Source organism: Filicampus tigris, chromosome 12 (genome assembly GCF_054856515.1).
Source record: "Filicampus tigris isolate MCC_2025a chromosome 12, RoL_Ftig_1.0, whole genome shotgun sequence".
In the NCBI taxonomy this organism is placed as follows: Eukaryota; Metazoa; Chordata; class Actinopteri; order Syngnathiformes; family Syngnathidae; genus Filicampus; species Filicampus tigris.
In genome coordinates, this window is record NC_141228.1 from 13,779,398 (window position 1) to 13,804,108 (window position 24,711).

General features: G+C 39.2%; 3 protein-coding genes across 3 annotated transcripts; all 3 read right to left on the minus strand.

The window, feature by feature from the left end:
- Window positions 1-1,434: 1,434 nt before the first annotated feature.
- On the minus strand, window positions 1,435-9,354 carry tax1bp3 (Tax1 (human T-cell leukemia virus type I) binding protein 3). The gene is made up of 4 exons (XM_086048204.1): window positions 9,141-9,354; window positions 5,904-6,023; window positions 3,993-4,070; window positions 1,435-3,889 (listed from the first exon to the last, which is right to left on the minus strand). Exons 1-4 carry the CDS (start codon window positions 9,177-9,179, stop codon window positions 3,731-3,733), a joined length of 396 nt encoding a protein of 131 aa, XP_085904330.1. The 5' UTR covers window positions 9,180-9,354; the 3' UTR covers window positions 1,435-3,730.
- Window positions 9,355-9,515: 161 nt separating this feature from the next.
- On the minus strand, window positions 9,516-14,202 carry hsh2d (hematopoietic SH2 domain containing). The gene is made up of 6 exons (XM_086047341.1): window positions 14,017-14,202; window positions 13,675-13,814; window positions 12,919-13,008; window positions 11,919-12,084; window positions 10,809-10,934; window positions 9,516-10,726 (listed from the first exon to the last, which is right to left on the minus strand). Exons 2-6 carry the CDS (start codon window positions 13,791-13,793, stop codon window positions 10,421-10,423), a joined length of 807 nt encoding a protein of 268 aa, XP_085903467.1. The 5' UTR covers window positions 13,794-13,814; window positions 14,017-14,202; the 3' UTR covers window positions 9,516-10,420.
- Window positions 14,203-16,608: 2,406 nt separating this feature from the next.
- LOC147138603 (ras-related protein Rab-8A) lies at window positions 16,609-24,019 on the minus strand. The gene is made up of 8 exons (XM_086047342.1): window positions 23,788-24,019; window positions 23,354-23,414; window positions 21,182-21,242; window positions 20,057-20,134; window positions 19,679-19,768; window positions 19,325-19,390; window positions 19,198-19,248; window positions 16,609-18,416 (listed from the first exon to the last, which is right to left on the minus strand). Exons 1-8 carry the CDS (start codon window positions 23,909-23,911, stop codon window positions 18,327-18,329), a joined length of 621 nt encoding a protein of 206 aa, XP_085903468.1. The 5' UTR covers window positions 23,912-24,019; the 3' UTR covers window positions 16,609-18,326.
- Window positions 24,020-24,711: the final 692 nt, after the last annotated feature.

The window sequence follows — 24,711 nt, forward strand, 5'->3', positions numbered from 1 at the left end:
TTTACTAGAAAAGTTTAACTACACTAAAAGTAGCAGGAGTAGTGGTTTTACAAAGATATTGAATAAACACTTTTACGGCTTTCCATACTAAGACGTACTCTATCTGAATGTAAAATGGTGAAGGCTCCCCTTCAGTTCTACACCAGTGTAGGACCAAAGTGATAAGAACAGATTGCATCGCCATGGCAACACAATTATCTTGCCACATAACGTGGGAGGAACACACCATGTATGATCCCCATTTAGATGGATGTAATTATTCACACGCCTGCAGGAGGCAACGCTCGCTCTCGCTCTCTTTGTGCGCTGCCGAAACACATTTTGAGTGCAACAATCCCATCAAGCTGTTTACAAACGCTTTACACAAGTAATAGAATGATCTGTCAAGCTACTGCTCCACTGAGTCATTTTTGGGGCCATGGTAACAAAATAATGACTGGCAGTCATAGCTGCCAAATGCTGATTGACTTCAGCACACATTATGTCTTGTAATGAAGTCGCATGGCCACTTCAAGCGAGTCCATTAGTTGCCTAGCAACTCCAAGAGTTGTGCTATTAGTGACAACAAACTCAGACATTGGGAGTCCGAGCCATGTTTGTGCAGCCTCTTTATTGTGTAATAGTATTAGGATGCCCAGGCGAGTGGAATGGAGCGTGCTTCCCTTCAACCCAGGACACACACACCCACACACCCCCACACACACACACACACAATTTGCTCATCAATTATTTCTCAAAAGGAATGAGCAATACCCCAGCTCGACCCAGTGCCATGACATGGCAGCAAGCAGATGTTAATCCTAGCATAGAACATGAGGCAGCAAATTGGCTCTCAGGAAGAAGAAAAAAGACTAAAGTGCACAACCTGTCTGCTATTATCTGCTTAGGGTCCCGCTGAATGAAACAAACAAACAAAAAAAGATCCACATTTGCGGTATTAAAGTTGTTGCTGCAATGAATACAACTTCATTTTTATGACGAGGTGCTCACCATAATTGAGTACACCCCAACAGATTTGTTAGGAATTCTAAATGAGATGTTCTATTCATTTTCTATTACACACTTACATGATACGGTATAATAACCACGGGTATACAGTCATGCTCATGTTTTGACTTTTTTCATTTGGACTTTTTGGTGTAAAACTCCAAACTTTTTTTCTTGTAAGACAGAACTCCCTTGTACATTATCTTCATAAAATTATGACCTTTTGTACTCAATTATGTTGAGCACTGTATGTATCACTCAGTAAACTATGACTTTACTCTTATTTGGACTGTATTCTATACAATAGACAATAACGTGTATTGAAGCATTTTAAGTTACACACACTTCATATCTTTAAAGCAGCTGCTGGGAAGTCAACTACACAAAACCACGCGAAGGCCCCCCTCAAGAAAAAGGCCACCAACCAAAATAAAGCACTGAGACACATTTCATTCCTTGTGTCTTTTTATTTTTTTTTTAAATCTAAAACATCTGGATTAGTACAATCAAATGCCAAACATTTGGACTGGGAGGCAAGTTTATACAAAATCTGAAAGCAGACAAAGAGAATTGACATTCCAAAGCAATGCGTACCAGGTGGAGGGAAGTCATTTTTCTAATGACTTTCCATCTTTCTGGTCATCAACAGGAATTAGCACCCACATGCATGCATTAACACTTCAATAATGTAATATTGTACACACAGTTATAAGGAAGAAGATAATTTCAGTACCAAGAGTTCAAAAGGTGATGCAAAATGTGGAAAAAAAATGTTGACAAAGGATTGATCATATGAGGAAATGCTGTGGAATATTTGACCGGCCGTTCGAGAAACTCCAGAAATTCCCGATGCCCATCAAGTTCTTGAATAAGGGAGAAAAACTACCCATACTAATGAGTTAAAGATACAGTACCAAGAAATGGGTTATCAGTCTTCAGCCAGCCCAGATCCAATCTGCTGGGTCAAAATGACCCATCCCTTGAGTAAAAATAAATCTAATTGGCTCAAAATCCACAGCTACCCAGCAAATGGGTTAGGAAAACAACCTAGCATTTTTAGTGTGGATAAATCACTGCCAGTTTTAAAATTTTCACAAGATCACTTATACAACATTCCCAGAAAATCACAATGTCCCATCACGGTTGAGCTAATTTTAGAACAGGGCTGCTTCTGTGGTCCTTGGGGACTACCTGGTGCCCACGTGCCTCACATTGGTGATCCCTGATTTTGAGTCTACAATGAAGCTAAAATACATGTTTTCAAAACCACCACACAGAGATTTGAACCCAGAACCTCAGAACTGTGATGCAAAAAAAATGCTAGCCACTACACCAGGATAATTCAAAGTTGGGAAATTTCCACGGGAATGCACAGTAATTGGCCGAAAACACAAATTACCACTTGATTACTAGAAACGGTCAAGTATCCCAAACGTTGTCCAACATTCCTTAGCTCAACTTCCCATGGAAACTTTTGGAAATTTACCAAAACTGTTTAGCCCCTTTCAAAAGAGCGACTGAAAAGAAAAGGCATCGACTTAAGAGAATCAAAACACAGGATCATTTGTACCATGAAAATTGTGCTTTATCACCATGGTAACAAAAGCACTTTTGTACACATTTCTGCTTTTACTTTGGCAACTGTTGTGCTTGCGCTCACATACAAATCACTGCCAAACAGGACTTGTTTTTTCATTTTAGGGGTTAACTTTCTCACCCCATCCAGACCATTTTTGATTCAACAATGGATGCACACTCACTGGTCATAATTATTAAGCACACCTGTTCAGTCTATAATGAAATCCAACACTAGAAATGTAGCCCAAAAATATATCTCACTTTTGACTGACACTGCAAGTGCTGCATTCATTTTGTTTATTTTGGTTGTCATTTGCATAGGTGAACAGTTAGTGAGTGCTACATTACAAATAACTACAACCAAAATAATAAAAGGTATTAATTAGGGATGTTCGATACCACATTTTTGTCAGACCGATACCAGTATTCACTCAAGGACTCTCCGATACCAAGTACAGATACCGCTAGTACTTTTGAAAAATAACACAATTTCAATGAACACACTGAAAGATAATTGTGAACAAAGGTCTTTCTGTTTTTCTGACACACATGATTAATTCATTTGAATGTGTGACAATGACATAACAGACAAAAATCAACGTAACATAAAAGTACATTTTAAAATAGAATTTGACAGTACATATTTGAAAAGGAGTAGAAAGGAAAAAAACGAGTGGGTAGAAGCAAACAAATGATGATTCGCTGAAGTGTGAAACAACCGCAGTGTAGTACCAACTACAGGCACAAGGGGACTTATTCAATGCAAAAAAATGTTGCCGTTAGTATCCGTGACTGGTATCGGCAACCTTTATAAGTACCAGATACCTTGAAATAAGGCCCGTATTGGCCGATAAACATACCTGGTATCAGTATTCACCCATCCCTAATATTAATTAGAATAAAAATCAGACATGCAGGTACAAAGTAACGGTGGTAAGCTACAGGTTTCGTTCAGAGTCGGTTCAAAATGGTGTCTCGTGTGTACCAAAAATGCATCTCTCCTCTTCAATGCTACAAAGACAAGCACACTCGCAGAGTTGCTTTTTTTGAGTGGGTGTGGAATAAAAAGACGTCTTCCTCTTGTCCAGTGACTTAATGGAATGAAGGGACTCAAAATAGGGCATCCGTGTGGTCGCTTGTGCTATTTGGTGGGGGTGGGAAGGCCTCAGTGTTGCTTTCGGAGTTGCTGGCCCCCCATTGAATTTTTCACAGCGTCCTCCAGTGACTTTCTGGTGACCAGAAGCCGTACCACGTCCTCTTTTTTCTTGGTCAGTCTTTTGCGGGCGTGGTCATGAGTCACCATGGTCATGTCCCAGCCGTTCACCTGCAAACACAAACAGGGTAGTTTTGCTTCAAATAGCCTTCTACAAGAGCGTCCGTGGTGAGCTCGTGTTCACATTGCGCCATCTGGTGGCGGTTTCAAGCACCTGCATAATTTTGTCTCCCATCATCAGGCCGGCCATGTCTGCTGGTCCGTTCGGCGTTATTCTGGTCACGTAGATGCCCTGACAAAATGTACATGATTCATTCATAGAGTGACATCCTAAAGTAAATTAATTTAGAGTAAAAAGTACAAACAAATACAGTGGAATCTCTACGGCTGACTCAAATCTATTCCGTCACCATAAAACCTTTTCAACAGTAGAGGAATTTTTTTAAGTAATATTTTACCATACAAAAGTGTTTTAAGTTGAACACAGTTAATATGAAGCCATAAAATAATGAATATTGACGCTTAACTTTGATGACATGAATACACCTCACTTTTTTTCTGCAGTGTTAACTGTCACACAAGCATAAAGAGAAGTTAACCTCACTACTGTAGCTTGAGAGGAGGTGACTTACTGCTTTGAATGAGCGTTTGTTTACTTCACATAACTTCTGGCGTGTGATGTTCTTCCCACGTTCTGAGACTGCTCACGTCTTTGGAGCAAAACGCACAGCCAGTGATGCACGTAAAATGTCGTCTCACATGGCGGAACTCTGCGTTGTGTGACTTTTCCCTCAGCTACAGTATTTGCAGTTTTTGAACATTTTCTATAATGCTAAGATACCACAGGATTGCGCAAACGCCCTGGCTAAAAAGAAAGTAGTAATTGTTGTCATGGAGCAATGTTGAAGGGATTTATTTCGACTGAAACATCTTTGTATGTCGGGGATGAGCTAAGTTTAGCCCGGGTTATTAGCGGAGGTTACAGAGAGTCTTTGCTCTATGTGCATGTTTTTGCTCTGCTGAGTGGCAATTACAAATCTGAAATGAACAAACGACAAGTGGCTCGCTATTGCTTGACAATTTTTACCGGTTGCAAAGTGGCGACACACATTTATTGTGTTTGATGTTTCATATTCGACCGTTGTTATGTTGCACAGCACTTTTTTTTTGTTTCCAGCTGCAGTTGTGTCGGTAATGTGCCCTACGAAAAAACGTGAGTTGAGAAGCATTCAAAAATTACTCTCACATAGATCATTTCATATATAGAGTCTTGAACGAAGCTAACATGCGTACCCGTAAACAACACGGAGACCATGCGGACTACACACCGATCCAAAGCCTGAACTTCAAAACTGCGAGGTAGACACACCAACCACTAGTCAAATGAGATGCCTTGACAAATATTTCAAGGTAATAATGAAAGCAGTAAACAGTGTGCAAAGTGAGCCAACAATGCTGCCAGATTTACAGGCAAGCTATGTAAGACAATGGGGCTTGTGTCAACCTGAGGCCATCTGATGTCATCCAATGACATCATCTTTGGAAGTCACCCAAGGCCTTCAGTGATGTGTTCAGGCATGTTGCTGATACCATCTCACCACACTATCTTTGTTTCCACAGGTGGGGAAATGCAACGTGTAGTTCAATGATATGCTGGTAACAACTTAAAAGAAAAGATTAGGGTTTTTTTTCCATTGGACAAGGCTATGGCCTGACTAAATGAAACTCCTCCCCCAACTTCAACATGGCTCCAAGATGCCGCACGTCAAGCACGGCACATCAGCATCAGCCTTAAAAAAAATCCCTATCAATCGGGACCTAGTTTATGCATTATTTAAAGTTACTCACCAGGGAGTTTTTTCATTGAACACTTATTCTCACGCGAGTAATTATTTGAAGGACCACTTATTAACTTTATTTGAGTCGTATAATTCTTACTTGAGAACAATTTTTGACCGCTCTACCCACCCAATTTATCAGTTTGATTTCATCCCCTCAGTGCCTTTCACATAAATCAGCGACACGGGAAAAGGCAAAAAAAATAATGATGCATTTGATCTCGCTTCACTATTAAAACACTAAAACAATACATGTGTCATTTAGTACCGAAAAAGAATGAACTTACTTTGTCACTCTTGTCTTCTGAGAAGGGGTTCTGACCGGGATCCTGGTCGATCCCTCCTCCTATGCTGAAACCCAGGATGAGATTATCTCCCTGTCGCAACTTCTGGATCTCAATCCTTTGCTGTTAGGCAGAAGAAAAAAAAAACAGAAATCATGAGGTGGTTTCAAACAAGAGGTGCTCAAATATGCAACAGCACATATGGTTGATCTAGGAGGCGGCATCCCGCTTTGGGACGGAAGCAGAGTGTCAGTAGGAGTGACAAGTGAAAAGCAGCTGCAGGCCGGATGACTGCGAGCGAGGGGTTGCTCATCAACACAAAGACTTCCTGTGTGTGCGTGTGTAGGGTAAGACGACATTCCGTCAGCGGTGCAGCTGATATAATGAGGTCTGAAGAGGCCTAGAGCGCTGCCTGGAAGTCATTCAGTCAATGAGGTGCCGCGAGTCACTTTTACAAATCTCAAATAGTTAGAAAAAGTCCACCAAAGTGTATAAGGCTCACTGTCCATCTGAGGGATTTTTTTTTTTCAAATGCATAAAATTAAGAGTTATCTCAACTACATAATTTTCCCTCAGATGATCTTTTTTTTTTTTTTAAATAAAATATCAGATTTTTTACTTGGTTCATTTTTAAAAGTTAATAACAAAAAATGACAGCACAGAAGGTCTCTGGAGTTAATGAGATTGTGTTGGCTGTAATTTTGCAGATCCGATCAATGACGTAATTTACCTGTCGGTAAATTATGACATTACAAGTGATCACCGATTTTACATAAAATGCAAAATATCTGCCGACCCCATCCAGCCAATCGTCTCTGTGTTTAAGTCTAATTTTTATTTATCTTTTATTCATTTTATTATGAATTACAAATTTCCTCTCTATATATAAAATGTGTGCTTTATAAATGGAAACAAAGAGGTTAATTGGATATATAAAAATTGTATCCATACCACACAATAATATGTAACAGTAACACTGTTACAAGTTCAGTGTTTTTTTCTTTTTTTTTTTTTAAGTTGGGAGTTAAATGTTCAATAGTTTTACTTTTACAATGTTGCATTGTGTTTTTTGATTCATTGACCATTTTAGATCGTTATTTTGTTACTGAACTAAGTGGAATTGTTTATATTTTCTTAGTTTTCAGTTTGTTTATTTAATATGGGATATTTTGTGCATCATTATTTTGTGCAGCACTACTGGTATGTTATAAAACGATGGTTTACTTGGTTTAAAGCACTAGACTTTAAAACAACACTTTCCAACATTAAACAAACATGGTTGGAAGGGGCCGATTCAAATTCTGCTTAAGGCCCCAGAAAGGCTTTGGCCAGAACTGTTTTTTTTTTTTGTTTTTTTTTTTAGCTGGTCCAATTTAGGGTTGCAGGTAAACTGGAGCCTGTCCCAGGACACTCAAAACAGCCAACCATTCACTCCTATTAACAAGAGTCTTTATTGAACCTCATTTTGGAATGTATGTGTTCTTGAATAGCCTGCGAAAACCCAAGATCCAACCTCATAACTGTGGGAGATGTGCTAGCCACAAGTTCACCGTGCTACCCATAAAGCTCACTACTACTGACAGGTCAATTTATGTGTGTAATTTATAAGGACATGTATTTGGAGAATGGAAGGAACAGGAAATGAATGAATGGAGCACATAAAATACAATTTAGTTAGCCAGTCAGAGACATAAAATCGCCATTTAAAGCATTATTGCATTGGCAAGGACAAGGTTCAAACGGCATACTGCACTGTTATGTGACTTCCTGTGCATCTGGTCGTTATTAAAGGGATGGCGGGGCCGGGATGGCCATGTTTTCACTAACAAGTTCATTTTATATATTTTTTGATCAGGAAAATGGAAAGAGTTGTCATTTTCTATTTTATCAATACATTTGGGAGAAATTAGGAAATAAGTGACTCCATGAATAACGCCTCTTGTTAATGAGGAGAATGGCCGCGCCCCCTACCGTTCTATCCCTGCTCGGTCGGAGTCACTGGACGAACGATGAGGAATGGCCATAGTTTTTCGACCGACAACACGCCGTGGAACGTAACAGCCAAAACGGTACGTTCCAATGGGGCTACACTCGGCTGTGCAGTCAGCCTCTGCGCTGGAACTTTTTGTTTGCTGAGTGTGCATTGACGGCAGAGGAGGAGGAAGTGATAATCATTCACAGAATCAGTGGGCAGGACCCGGTCACGTGACTCTGTCCGCACTGCAGAGGAGCTAACTATGTTTCAAGTATGGAGGAGTGTCCAGCAGGGAATAATAGCAAGGCGCGAGTCCACGTCGTACGTAGTCAAATGGTTTGGGGTTGGCAAGACTGACGTTGGTGGGAATAACTTTGTTAGATGTGCCAAAACGGTTCATGCTCTTGTCCGCTTCAGCCTGTGTAAGTGGAGAAGCGATCGCCACGGTATTTTTGATTTTGTGGAGGTGATCATGATGAGATCACGTTTTATGTCAATAAATCCAACTATTGTGTAGAACACTTTTATACTTTCACAAGTTGAAGTGGACAAGAGTAGTAATGTGCATTTGCATTTTGGTGGCGATCGGTCGCCGTTTTAGCCAACAGAACTGAGAAAGCGAGCAATATTACCATGCTTGGCTCCCTCCCGTGATGTAAACAGCTGAGACCAAAAACATAAGATAAGTCACGCCCCAAAAAGGGGCGGGGAAATTTTCCATAAACCTAATCACAAAAAAAGCCCTTAAATCACTACAGAGTCTTTTGAGGTGGGCATTTTAGTACTGATGTCATTTTTACATGCAAACCTATTATATAAGTGCCAATGTTAAGCTCATCCAAGTGTCTCTTTAAGATAATTCCAACAGTATCTGTGGAGGCTTGAAAATCACGTCATCGACGGTGACGCCCATTGTGCGATCAGCAACCATTTGACAAACGTAAAGCTAAATGACCACATTTTAAATGTTTACTTGAATAAGTAAATGATTAGTGACTGAAGTTAAATCACTGTTACATCGCCTTGCGTCAGCTCCTGCGTTGACGCTTTCAAATGCCCAACAAAGCGAGTCACCTTCCGTATAGCTAGCTAGAGAATAATTCCGCTAAAAATGTGTCAAGAAATACCAAGGTGTTGATGGTTTATATATGCATCAACTACAAACGATGGACAATGAAAAGATCATGTTTGATTGAACTTCGCGTACGAACTTGAACAATGGAGTTACGTTAGCGTCCCAGTCCCACTGCCAAACTTCAACTTACCACAATAGCAGTCAGCGGCTGTCCGGGGATAAAAGACATTTTGTCGCTGGTATGATTTCGAAAACAAAAAGTAACAACGACAACAACAGAAATTTAAGGGTAAAGTTGTAGAGGGAGAAGAATTAATCCAAAGAGGGGCAATTTCCTTGATGACTACTACATGAGTAACAGCAGGGCTGATCCCTTGCTGGAAAAAATGGGCGTGGCCTTAACAAAAAAAAGTCTAACTAAGCTGGTGCATTGTGGTTAATGTAGTTATTTATACTTTCTCTCTCCTCTCTCTAGTTATTATTAGTAAATATTGGCATTTATTTATGTGATTTGAAGACACTGATCAAGTGAATGAGTTCTCATAATAATTAGGAAACATATAAATAGCAATATGCAACATTTTAATTCCATAAAACCCATATATTTTCAAATATCACTTATGCAACATTACTAGAAAATCACAATGCCCCTTCACTCGTGAGCGATTTTCGAAAAAGGCCCACAGGTCGACCTCGGGGGCTACTTTTTTTTGTAAAAACATTTTAAACATAGAATGCCTATTTTGAAAACGTTCATCATGTTGCACGATATTACTTCAAGCATTTCAACCCTTGGATGGTCAGTCCTACTTAAAATAAGGTTCTGGGTTTGAATCTCGGGTGTGTTACATTTGCATGTTGTCCCCATGCATGAATGTTTTTGGGCAGGTTCCCAAAACTTTCATATTAGCCTCATTGAAGACTCTAATTTGTCCATCGATGTGAGTGTGAATGGTTACTTGTTAGTCTTTAATGGCGACCAGTCCAGGATGTCCTCTACCTTTTGCCCAGTCACCTGGGAATGCAGCCACACAACAATTTTAATCCAAAAAGTATAATATCACTGTAAGCCACTGTAACATTGTGCAAAGTTTGAACATTAACACTGCGCTTAGATTTAGGGGAACGGGGCAAAAAGTAGTTATTCAATGAAACAATATATCACATAAAATTGAAATAAAATTGTACCTAAAGGACTAAAAACAAAAAGCTCTTTGAGAAGAAATGCAAACACAATGGACGTAAAACATAAATGCAGATCAACTGTTCTTCAGCGGTGATTCTTTCATGTACCACAAGAGGAAGCCCACATACCACTAGTAGTATACATAATCACCCTGACAATTGGTGGTATAGAAAATGGATGCATGGATGGATTGCGCATTCACATTAGTAGGGTTTTGCCTCCATTAGAGGGTGATCTCCAATCCAGTAAATTCTCCTGCTGGTGCGTTGTCTCATTCATGCTTCTTATGTTTGGTAACCAGGCGCAAAAGGAGGAGGTGGTGAGTACTCTTGTGGTAGGCTCTCGCCCTCGTCGTTGTAAGCGGAGAGCACGGCGTCAAACAGCTGCTCCCAGGTCATCTCCTGCGCCTCCTCAGTCTCAAGAGGCGCATTCCTCTTAGTGTTCGCCTCATCGTGGTGGTCAGAGGGGGGAGCGGGGGGAGCGGGGGCCACCTCCGAGTTAGGGGCTGTGAGCACATTCTTAGGAGTTTCGAGAGGTTTGACGGGCAGAGTGATGTCAGTGATGTATCGCTTCCTGGTCTTTGGAACGGGCTTTAGATTAGGAACAAAAAAGAGAGAAATGTAATTATTTGAAGCAGAACAGAACTGCAATTGATGGTCAAATAGTTCTTACCATTGCTGGACGTGTATGGCTGTGGTTGTCATTGGTATTTTGATCATCTTGATGTTCTTTTGATATGCGACTCTTGCTGGACTGCACAGAACTGTTGCCGCTGTATTTGTTCCCGACATTTGGGGCCTAATGTCAGCAGAAGAATAAATGAACATGATCTTCGAAAGTGATACTAAAAGTATCATAGCACACAATCGTTAGGATTCTACCAAATCAGCCTAGTAACATGTTTTAGATTCAGACTTCATATTGAAACTTTTGGTTCGGCTACAAATTGTTGGGTCTCTGGAGTGCCTTCCCGCCCACCCACTATGAAATTAAACAACCTAATAAATCTTTTGTCATCTGCCTATTTAAAAAAAAAAATAATAATTGTGAAAGTTGTCAGATCTCGTTTACTAAATGCTCCCGTCCTGATACTGATTTTCCAAGTACGAAGGACCATATATGTCACATTTAACAATGCAAGATATATTTTTTACCTTACAATATCCTGAATTTACTGTATTTTGACAAAGTACTGTATTTCATGCATGTTCTCTGAGTAACTAAAGACAATGATGACAAACAAAAGCAAAAGTGTTTCTGTATCCACATTCCTTATCATTCCTCCATTAACTCATGCTCCTCCCTACCACTTAGTTTTACAAGTTAATTAGTTAGTGGGAAATTCTGCACAAATGAATAATGAAAGTATTAAATAAAAATTTCGAGCATATGCCAGAGGTTTTGTGCAATCACTCACTGGTGTATGGAACTGTTCATAATTCCCTCAACCTTGTCTAAGGCCACACAGCTCCAGCTGAATAAAAACAGCCACAGAGCATAATGCTGCCAGCAGTGTTGCGTTTGCGGACCATGGTAAAATCTCCCAGACACAATGGCAATGAAACTGAGGGTGACATTTGTGACCATAATTCCAAAAGCTATGTTTGGCACAAAACCAAACACTGCTCATCACCAAAAGCTTTGAGGCTGTTTTTGGCCTTATTGTGAACAGTTCAAAAAGCATTCAGTGTTAGCACAAAACATTAAAGCTTTATCTAGAAAGCAAAAAATATCAGCAAAAGCTTACTAGAACATTGGAAGTGACTTCTCAGAAGACCTCACCTGTCCACAAGAGAAGGTCAGCACCTCATTGTGGGCTGCGATGGGGACCTTTCGGTGGAAGTCCACCAGTTGTTGCAAACTGGGGTGGCGCCATCTCTCACCCACAATGACGCAAGAGCCGTCCGCCTTGGCATCTATCATGAAATGTCTGAAGCAGCCCTCAGCACTGAGGCGGGGAAGAGAAAACAAAAGAGTGTGAGACGTATGACTGCATGACAAAAGAAAACTGGTCTTTAAAAAAAATGAAAACCCTAATGAAATTATTGAATTTAATTTCAACATATTATAGGTCATGGATAAAGAGAAGGCCCAATAAGACACAGACACGGATGGTTGGAGGGGGCAATCTGGTCTTTACTGAACACAGAGACTTTTTTTTATAGACACTCAGAAACACTGATGGCAAAATGCTCCCATTTTTGGAACGGCGTGGTCAATCAAAACAATGGGGGGATATTCCTTTTCTTTAAAAGAGGGCTCTTTGAGTCAACGTGTTTTTGTACAGTTACTCAACCGAGGTCACAATGACCTCTATCAAAATGTCCTCACTCTGGACTGGGGGCTCACATTAGTTCATTCCAACATATATTCCCCCTTTTGGGGTCAATGACCCCAAACTCGACTAATGTTTCTATCAATAGAGCAGGAAACTTTTATTTAGCAAGATTTCTTATATACATACTGTAGCTAGCCTAAAAAAAGCAGAAATGTCTGCGATATCATAAAACTAGTGTATTTACATTTTTTGCACTAAAAGAATTTTGGTATTTATTATTTTAAGAGAAACTTGCTTACAACCAGTAATAAAATCTCAATACGTTATAAAACCTTAAGTGAAAAAAAATGCTTGAAGCAAATGAAATACTTTTACTCAATAACTGTTTAGTATGGACAAATGTAACTCGGCAGACAAAGAACAGGCCTATTTTGTCTTGACTTGATAAATTTTACTTGGGTTGGATTAATTTTTTTGCCGCATTTTTTGGGGGCAAAAACTCACCGATATGAGAGCGTGTAGCCAACTCGGCTCTCGCTGACTCTGATCAGGAAAGAGCCTGGAAGCTTGGACATCAGAAGATCTTCCGCAGCCCTGCCCACAAACACAAAATACGAGTCTCTTTAATATAGAAGGTCATCTACGGTATGTCAGTGGTTCTCAAACTGGGGTCTTGACTGTACCTTGGGGGCTGCAAAATAATTTGCAATGAATTCAAATGTTGTATCATTTATCAAAGTGCCAATAAAACAAACATAATAACCAATTACTCCTCCTTATCTTGTTTGTTCCATTTAAAAGCTCTGATAAGATTGTGACATGTCATCACATAAATCTGACATCTCTGCTTGAATGATGCCTTAAAGTTTAATTAAAATGTTTTTTAACTTACTTTTATTCATTTGAATCTCCATTATATATCTATGTAACATTAATAGAGCTATTAATAGCAGCAATAAAGATATACATAATCATATATAATGTTATGTTAAAAATGTCATACCAGTATATACTTTTGACTTTTTAAAATGTTTTACATGGGTTAACTAAATAAACAATACAATATTTTCTTAATGAATATTAGCTTATGATTAAAATGAATCTATTTTACATATTTTTCATACACATTTTAACTTTCTTTTCCCCACCGTATCTTACCTACAAATGGCCTATAGCTAAAAAGTTTGCCCACCCCTGCTTTAAGCTCTGTTTCTCTTACGTGAAGTGTTGACACACTGGCCTGCCTGAACGGTGACTTACTTCCTGCTAATTCTCCAGAAGAACCATTCGGGGACAATTCCATTTTGGATCCAAGTGGGTTGGGAAGTCACAAACCAGGTATTATTCTGCGGTTGGGACAGCTGACTCAGCTCGGTCATATTCGGAAAGGCTTAAGTTGTCTGTGGAGAAATCAGAGTGTAATGAACTCTTTCATTTTGCAAAATTAGTGAATGACAAAAACGGTGTTCTCACAACTTAGTCCAAAATTTTACAATTTCATTGGCCAGTAACTGTAGTAAATGCATTTTCATTTCATAAATTACATATAAAATTTAATTTGAGATATTAAGATATCTGTCCAAGCCAAACAAAGCAACTCACCCTCACTGGTAAACCGTTTGGTTCGAAAATGACAGCCCAGCTTGTACAACTGAACAAACCTGTCCTGGGGTGGGCGGGGCACAAATGAATCACGCGGAACAACGAGGTCATATGAAGATTGACTTGTCTGAAAGAAATCTGTCTTTCCACAGCTTTGTCAACAACAGGGGAGAAACACACACCCACACACACACCCACACACACACACACTGACACACATTTGCAACCTAAATTCAACCCGTCCCCCGATAAATTGGATTAATTTAAGTAATTTGTTTAAGTAAATTAAATAATATTTGTCCCAACCGTCAATTCTGTTAATGTTGTAGCATTCCTCTTGGCTGCACTGCTTCCTGTACGTACTGTATATGTGGACATTGATTTATTACAATTTTTTATCCAATCGGATTTCAGCCTCTATGTGTTGCCATGTCAATACGATCTGCTTAGCTGCAGTAGTGTTGACCGATGTATCTTAAACTACATTGCAATGGGATTTTTTTCTTTACACAATAACATCAGTATTTTCCCATCCTTTAATTGGTTGGGCAGAGTAAAGCTGCTTAACCATTAAAAAACATCTGTAGCTATCTGCGCACAGTAACACATTTAATAATCAATATTTCGGCCGTAAATTGCCCCCCCCCCCCCCATGTTTCAGCGATGTTACTAGCAGATAATGATTGTAACGATGATGATATTGATTGTGACACTTAACTTTTGGGGGTCCTGAAAAAAGGATAAAAGCTAATCTTGGAGTCCATAAATTTGTCCTGTGGGGTGTGATTTGTGTAAATTGTATCCTTGAAGGACAGTAAATTAACTCTAGGTGCCTTTGTAGGTACTGTTGTTGAAACGTGATAGCTGACTGATTACATATATTGTACTTACTAGCATGGAGTCGCTGCCAAGGGAACCAGTTTGAAAGCTTTTTCTGCCAGTCATGTTGACACCCTGTGACAAAATTTCCCTTTTATGGTTTTCTCCATTCTTAGCCCAAATATAAATACATGGAAATGTTTTTTTCGCCACAATGGTCTATTGTGAGTATTTTAACATACCTGTACATACGTCAGCTAAATTACATATCAGTATAAAAAGACATGCCAAATCCTAAGCGAAACTGAGGGGTGTACAAACTGAAACAGAAAACTAAACTGGTTTTCAAAGACAGAGGGAATCTGTTCATCAGAAGGATGTCACCGCAATTTCATTGTTCATCAAAATAACTGTTATGAGAGGATGGGAAGAAAAAAATTCTACATAACAGGAATTTATAATAACACACAAAAAAGTTTTCATTTAACGATAAAGTATAGTAATATAATGTTAGATGGCTTAAAGGGTAAGTAAAACCAACATTTATATTTCAAGAATATGTTTTATGCAGGCCCACTAGTTAAAACAAGGCATTCGAATAAATTTTGCGTTTGTGAAATAAGAGTAATCCACCTGTTTTTTTTGTCATTTCTGGGGCGGCCATTTTGCAACTTTTGCCAACTGAAAATGACATCAGAGTTGCTCGGGCTCAGGTAACGACCAATCACTGCTCAAATTTTTTCCTGAAGCTGAACCACGATTAGTCGTTATCTGAGTTTTGAGCATCTGTGATGTCATTTTCAGTCGAGAGAAGTGACAAAATGGCCGCCTCCTGAGATGGCTAAAAACGGGTAGATTTGCTGCGTAACTCATATTGCAGAAAAAAAAAAAAAAAAATCTAATCCCCCCCCAAAAAATCACTTCGGGAGTTCAGAATTTATAATATACTGCAAGTTTCACTTTTTTGAATTGAAATATATTATCTTCCATGATTGAACATTAACATACATAGCATACCTGGGTGTTATCCATTATACTTCTCAATTTGTGTTCATTGTGCAAAGGAAATGTGACTATTTACTAGCATTTACTCTTTCAATATGTTTATACTATATATGCATACAGTATCAGATTAATATCAGAGAATGTACATCCCAACTTGCACTAACTGTACAATTATTACTGTAGCATAATTATATTTCGTCGTCCTGTGAAAAACACGTCTGTCCAATTTTGTCATTTGTTTTAATTTTCACGTTAACGTTATGCTTGTAATGCGGGAACCCCATTCAGGTAAATATTTTTTTTAAATGAGACAAATTGACAGGACATCGATGATTTATCACACCATGCAGATACAAACATGCAATATTTTAATCGTCAGCTTTGTTTTTTTTTGGGTGATTTCAATTTTGTTTAATTCTCATCAATACTGCTTTGCTGTTGTTTGTATGATAGTAAATTTGTTTGTGTGGATATTGCTGCTGCGACAATTTGATCAAAAGGGATGAAAAGTAATTTCACATTCTAATTAACTGAGATGCATCTTGAGTCTCTGATGAAAGGGACTGGAGTCATTTTTCCCACAAGAACACACCTAGGAAATGATGACTATCTAATTGCGTTTTAATGATTTGGGCGGAGGCATGTGACCAAGTGAAGACACTCATTTCAATTGCATGTGTCAACCGCAGTTTGAGAACTTGCAAAACAAAAACAAAGGTGAGCTCAATTTGAGAGCGCACGAATTCCAAAATTGCAACAGAAACACAATTAACTTTTCAATCCCATCTTTTAATAAATCATCCAAAGTACACATACTGTATCTACAGAAGGTGTGTAGACCAATCAGATTTATGAAACTACAGTACAATCGTTGCAGATCTTATTTACAATTTCTGAATTATGTCAGGACGTCCTCACACAAGGAAATGTAAATTTAGTTTGGGAAAGAAAATCTTTTATAACCATCCAAATTTAAGCTCAAAACGTTTTTTTTTTTTTTTTTAATCAGGCAAACTTGAAATTTATTTCCACAGGTAGAGAATCACTGAGGTCATTTGAATCAAAGTCGAAAAATTTTCTATATTTCCACACACAATATGAATTTGGAGTGACAGCAAGACAGCAATAAAATAGCAAATATACTCTGCACGTTTCTCAAATAAAGCTCTTTTGAGGTTTGTATGCACCCGGAATGCATAGTTCAGATGGCTGTGCTAAGACATGACAAGGATATAACTAAGTTAAATGTCCACATTGCTGGAAACATTTAAAATTCACTAAAAGGCAAACGCGAACAAACGCCTCTACACATTGACCATCTTCATTTTCATAAAACGCATTTCAGTGCTCGGGTGTTTTTGTGCATGAATAGGTTCACTTTCAGCTAAGACTTGCAACAAATACAGTCAACAAATGTGAAGAAACGACAGATCCGAAAACGGTATTTTTGTCTTTTGTACACAAAGAACACAGGAAAAAAAAAAAGTGCATGATCGATAAGAACATAAAAGGGCACTTTGTCATTTTGGTGCTATGTCCTGTTTTTTTTTTTTTTTTTTTTTTTTCCTCGCTCCATAAATACTGCTACAGCACAGCCCCCGATCCAAGGCCCTCAAAACAGTCGTGTACTGTATGTGATCCCCCTTTGGAAACCGGCAACTGGAAGAAGTAGAAAAAAGAAAAGAAAAAAAAAAGCTTTTAAATTGTCGCTGCGATCCCCCTTCTTTGTGCTGCTATGACACTGTTTCCTCTTGGGGCTGAGGGGGTCGGAGGAAGTGCATACATTGAAGCGACAGCCATCTTTGTGCCATGAATATAAACATTGTCAAGCCTGACTGGCCTCAAATGACATCACACTGCACACCCAAGTGTTCCCAAAAAGAAATGTCTCAGCTTGAGTGGGGGGGGGGGGGGGGGGGGAAGGTAGACAGGATGTAAATATAAGACCCCGTGCTTATATGAGTAATACACTTTGATAGGGTGGGGGGAAATAATAGTGGTGCCTTGAGTTGCACATTTAATGTCAAATTTAATTTCAATGCCAAATTGTGAATTGGGACGCAGGATTTATTTGATGCCTTCTCTGAACATGGGGAATGTAGAATACCCAGTTGGCCTCCAATATAGGAAAACTCATTGAAAGTATACAAAAACATTGGTCAATTAGTACACTTTGGGCTGTTCAAAAAAAGCTTAAAAAAATTGGGGGGGGGGGGGGGGATTTAAAAGTGAATAAAATCTATGTAGGTAGCACTCAAAACATATTGGCCTCAGCACGTATGTAACAGGCCACCGTAGTTCAATTCACAGGAGTCACGGGAAGACTGGTTGTATAACGCCACCCTGGGTGGAGAAGACAGCTGAGCGAAAAAGGAAGACGGGTTAAGACGTTTTCAAGGAGAGATCCGAGCCGGCTCTGTCCAGTTCTGTCCAGTGGAGGGGGAGGACAAAAGTTAAGGCGATCGACGGTGGATGCTGACGGCGGCTCACAGGAGCGAGCAGCGGAAGAAGCTGCTCTTCTTGGGCTGCTCTGTGATCTTCACTCCTTGACTGCTGCCTTGGGGGTTGTTGCCCTCCTGAAACGCATCACGAAGAAGCAGCATTCAGCAAAATCACTCCACAGCTGCATGCATCATCATCATCATCATCATCATCATTATTATTTGGGATAGACCGATTATCAGCCAACATTCGGCATTTTGACGAATATGGGTATCAGGTTTTTTTTAAATTTAAATTTGATGGCCAATAATAAATCAATTTAAAACTGTTAACTTCAAGGAATTATTTATGTAAATTTTCAGTTAACTTTATTATAAGAGATTTTACTGACCCTGGCGACATTCTGTACCTTTTTGTTTTTGTTTGAAATCAAAACAAAGAAGTGAATTTTTAACATTTGTCATTTTGAAATTTGGGAAAACTTTATTTCCTGTAAAAAAAATATAGGGAGCTATTCTTATTGTTATTATTATTTTCATGTAACTTTATAAGACATGCTTATGACCCTGGGAGCTCCCTGAACTTTATTAGAATTTCACAACAAAATTAATTTCATTAATTTGTCAAAAATTAATAAAAAAAAAAACATTATTCAAATCTGGAAAAATAAAATATATATATATATTTTTTTTTAAATCAACATGTGCTTAAATACGTTTGTTTTTATTTTTTTTTTTAGGTTTTGACAAATATTTTCCTTTCTACTGAAAATGAATATGTGCTCCAAATATTGGTTATCGGCCTCTTTGACTACTGAAAAACAAAACATCGGTCTCTCTAATTACTAATTCCTGTGTGTGTGTGTGTGTGTGTGTGTGTGTGTGTGTGTGTGTGTGTGTGTGTGTGTGAGCTCACCAGTTTCTTGTCCATCTTGGCTTTGATATCTCGGGCGAGGGATAAGAAGGCCTGCACATGAGTGGTTGAACATCATTAAAAGCACCAGGGTGAGGTCAATGTTCTCAATAATGAAGTGTGAACGTACATTCTCCACGTTGATGTTGGCCTTCGCGCTGGTCTCCATGAACTTGATGCCGTACTCCAGGGCCAGCTAAACAAATGTAGCCAGATGAAATCAGTTTATCTAGAATTGCAGAATTATGAGGTGCCTATTCTTGGATTTCTTTTGAACACATATCTTCCATTATTTGCTGAAAATTCACCTATTCACTTTTTGTGTGCTCAGGCCAAGCAATTACTTTGGCAAATTATTTTCATTGTTCCTGTACGTTTATTGAGATGCTGACTTTGGGAACTTCTGAAATAAGTTACGGTTTCCACAACATTCTAATTAATGAGAGGCACCTGTATGCGTCTTAATCATAAATGTAGCACAAACCTTCTCTCCCCTTTCTTTCGACACCTGTCGCTTGTCATTGACGTCACATTTGTTGCCAAGGACCATTCTCTCCACGTCTGCAGACGCGTGCTGGTGACAGGAGAGTCACATTGTCAATATTTTAAAGAGACAACACAGCAGTCTTTGGTTTACGGAGGCTCAATGTAAAAAAAGAAAAAAGAAAAAGCGAAGTATATTTAATGCAAAATAAATCAACCTAATTAGTTGGTCTACCGTGGTGTCAGACTGAATAGTCTCACTCCAAAAATGGGCCGTAGCCCATCACCGAGTCATAATTAGAGAAAGTATTTGTATGGTGCACACACAGTCTTGCATTTTACATTTGCAGATCAATCAATTCACGTTTGTAACATTTACCTCCTCTATGTTTCGTATCCAGTTCTTGATGTTGTCAAAGGACTTCTCGTTGGTGATGTCGTATACTAGCATGATGCCCTGCAGCGTTCATACGAGACCAAATGTAAGTGAGCAACAAAGGCATTCAGTAAGTGCTGAAGCAGACTTGGAAAGAAAAAAAGAAAAAAAAAAAGATACTTGTGGATGTACTAAGTGTTCCTAAATCAAAAACATTCAACTCTGTTCATGAAGGAGGCAAAGAAACTAATATACTAAATCAACGGATGTGTGGTTAAACCTCATCAAATCCCAACAACTTGAAGTTGTACAACAGAAATCTCAAACGGATCGACTCATCAAGAGTCTTTTCGTTGTCTTTGGCTTATGTGTTTGATTCTTGTTTCCACCACAAAAGGGTAGAAAACAGGAAATGTATGTAGAAACAACAAAGGTAATGTGAGGAGACTCACTTCCTAGTCGAACATCTTGCAGGCCAGTTAACGTTCAGTGCACATTTATTGTTTTTAACTTTTACTGTACAGGAGTGAACTTCTCGTTTCACTTGTATAACAGTCAATAAAGTTAAAAAACAATGTGATAACTTTTACTGTACAGGAGTGAACTTCTCGTTTCACTTGTATAACAGTCAATAAAGTTAAAAAACAATGTGACGCTTTAAGTCAACACGCCGTCAGGATTTTCGACAAGCCCAAACTGTCAAAGTGGAAGCAGAGCGTGGAATTACTCCGCCGTGATTATATGTAGACACCGCAAGGTCTCACCGTGCAGAATGAAGACAGTTTTCCCATTTGGCCACGTTGCGCAAACATTACCTGGTTGAGTGAAAGGATTTCATCTTTTGCCTGAAATACTACAGCGGCCTTGACTCACATCCATCTCGTGTCTTCTAACATGCATGTTCTTCCTAATTTCTGGGTTTGCCTGACCATAATTGGTGAATTTATATTGCAAAGTATTCTCTCCTACTGTGTGTATTTTTTTTTTAATTTATTATAGTACTGTATTGGGAAACTGTCAATGATGTCATGAGCAACTAGCCAGTGTCAACTTTCATCATATTAGCGTCGACTTAAAAAAAGCCACACACGCACGCACAAAGTCGTAGCAGTATAAGGAGCACCCTACCATGGCTCCTCTGTAGTAGGCTGTTGTGATGGTCCTGAACCTCTCCTGGCCTGCCGTATCCCTGCATGGGAACAACGTGTAACAACACCTTAAAACAGTCACACGCTCTGCCTGTAATTTATATCTTTGTCGTTATGAGCATTAAGGGAACAAAAAAGATGTGATGTCATTAATTATATATTTTTTAAATCAATTGGCGGATTCAATGGTTATCGGGTATGTTTTTTTTTTCTGCCCAATATCGGAATCGGCCTAAAAAAAAATCCATATCGGTTGGGCCAAATGCACGTCCGATTGTACATTTTACAAAACGTTTTGTATTCTCACAAGGAGCTGAATGGCATAAACCACAATAGGTTTTTGACTAGAGTTAGGCATCGTATGAATTAGAACGATTCCGATCATTCTCGATTTTGATTCTTTTCGGGGTGTCAAAACTACCGCAACTCATTTTTAGAGACTCGCAGCACAGACTAAAATAACGTTTGACATGGCCCGCGCTTTGTACAACGGTACTTCCCTTCTCCACTGAGCGGCAAGGCAGGAGAACAGAGTAACGTTGTTCTCATCTCTCACTTCCTAGTTCAACCAATCAGTCATCATTCGTTAGGGCCACCGGCCACATCAAACTCTTGGAAAAAACATGTTTTGCTGCCTAGCTGTGAGTCACTGGAGGAGGGGGTTATATTTATAGCGTCACATATCATTAGCCGCCCTGATGAATTGGTTCCGTGTCATATGAAAGAAGTCAAAGCAGCCCTTGCCTCCTTTGATTTTTCCATATGCGTCCCTTCAAAGTTGGGACACCCGTGGTTTAAATGGAGATGCTAAGCAGTTATTTTTGGATGAAACTAATTTGAACTTGCTTTTCACTTTATTAACTTTACTATGAATTTCTCACAGGGTTCTTTTTTAATCAATATCAAATTTATGAATTTAAATGTATAATTTTTAATTTTTTATTTTTAACTTTCACTAGACCGGAGCTTTATTTTTGAAAATGTTATGTAACTAAATTCATACATAGATGTAAATGAGTATACACTGATCTGAGCTCCTGCTGATGGGCTAATCTGCTGTGTAGACAGCCCAAAGCAGAGCAATTTGGTAACCCAGATTAGATTAGCAGCAGGTACAGTGTGTGTTTACAATGTGCCTGTTGTGGAAGCGATCGTGTCTATTACTGCAGACGAGAACGCATGCTCGCTTGCTATAGAAAATATTGTAAATATTGTATGCTAATGTTAGGTGTTTATTTACATTTGAGTTGGTCCACCATTTAGTTGTTACATGAGTCAATGTTGGCATTGGCAATAAACCTATTTTACCGTTTAATTCACCCAATAATGACACTGAAGTTCAGGGCACCATAGGCTGAAGCTTGGAGGGGGAGGGAGCACCAAGCTTGACATATACAGCACTCTTAACTAACTTACTCACGGCATGCAACCTCCTTTGCACAATATAATCTTACTGTATGTGTTGCATTGAGGCAATTCCTCATTTAGTTTCACAAAGCTAAGACACAATTATGATTGGTGCGAGCTGCAACTGCACGGCGTGCACACTTCTTTGTTGGGCTCAGCAAGTTCTTCGGGTCGACAGACGAGGCACCAAAACAGGGAACCAGAAATCTAAAATAAGAACGATTCCGGGAGAATCGGAATGAGAGTCCCGGTTCCAATTGTTTCTCGAGACCTGATGCCAAACTTTTGACCCATGAATCAACCATACATTTGCAAGGATGCCCACCTATACGCCTTTCTCTGACTCTTTGAGTGTACTCTGCATCTGTGTTGCAACCTGCATGACACTCTGACACTCTAAAATGAGTGGCCCTCTTAGAACATCCTGTTCAAAGCTTTGCAATGAAAAGTTACTTGACATTATTTCAAATAAACATATGACATGGGAAGTAGCCTCTGTAAAAATATTTTCCAGTTGATGAATACAAATTTCACTTTTAAGAATTGACTTACTTTAGGATGTTAATCGGATATAAGATGCACCTGTACATGTATTCTCAATGGACATGTTGGTACAGAAGCAATGAAACCAAGATAAGTAAAAGCGCATCACTGATTTCAAAAGTGAAATGAAATGGCACTCCGGATGCTGAAGGGCTGAGTTTGCAGTCTCAGCATGTGATAGACAGTGTGTGACATATCTTACCATATCTGTAGCTTGATCTTCTTCCCGTCTAATTCTATTGTTCTGATCTTGAAGTCAATACCTAAAAAAATATAGTTTGATCACAAAGGAATAACGGAATAGATTGTGGATTTGTGATTTGCGCAGAACTTCCGCTCTGTATGGTTTAGCACAGCACTCAGCTGGTCGTGCGAAAAATGATACAGCTAGCCGTTAGCTTTAGCCAGTCGGCAGGAAATGGTTTAGTGGAGAGCACTTTAATGTCACGTTTGGGGGAGAGACCTATGCGAGACTTTACGTGCCAGGGGCTCGAGTTCACATTGAGTGGGGAGAAAAAAGTCCCGTCAGCGAGGTGCTTCCTGGCTTCAAAAAGTTAGCAGCAAATTAGCATCGACGGGATGGGCAGCTCCACGGACCACTTTGTCGGCCACAATCACAGTTGGACACGTACTCACCTATGGTGGAGATGAACGTCGAGTTGAAGGCGTCCTCTGAAAACCTGAACAGCACGCACGTCTTCCCCACCCCGGAGTCGCCGATTAAAAGTAGTTTGAACAAGTAGTCGTAAGTCTTCGCCATGTTATTAGCTAGAGCTTTACCGCTACGGATATCCCGCCCCTTGTGACGTCATCCACGATCTGCACGCAGTCTATTGGTCCGACCAACAGTCTATTATCGGTGCCCTCGTGGCTCCGGAAATCCGGGTTGGGTGTGTTGGTTTTAAGTCAACGCTTGCCCCAAAATGCGGCGGCGGGAAGTAACTGAAGTAACGATACACAAGTACTTCGTTACCCTTCTACTCTTAACTTTTTCAAATTAGCCGTACTTTATCCCCAGTGCTTGGAAGTAACAGACACACTGACACAGAATACTTCCTTAATGTACACTACTTCAGTTAAACCATAATAATTCGTAGCTCTACTTGTACTTACGAGACTTGTTTATTTTTCTGACAAATTTCTACCTTTACTCCCAGCATTTTAAATCACATTCTATTTTCTACTCCTTACCTTACTTGTTTCCCAGTAGTGGGAAGTAAGGAATTACAAAAACACTTTGTTACTGTATTTAAGTAAATTTTTCAGGTATCTGTTATTTATTTGGCAACCTTTTAACTTTTCCTAAAAGGTATTAGTACGATCTGGTCAAAATAGGCTTGTGAAAGTAACTATACACAAATACTTCAATTGTGTACTTAAGTGGATTTTTCACGTATCAGTACTTGTGTATTTATTATTGGGATTGCTTTTTACTTGTACCCCCTACATTTGAAACATATAGCATTTTCTACAACTTAATTTGTCAATAGGCTTCGTTAAGGGAGTCACTGATGGTGTAGTGGTGCACACCCCTTAGTTGCGTGCGGGCACCGTGGAATC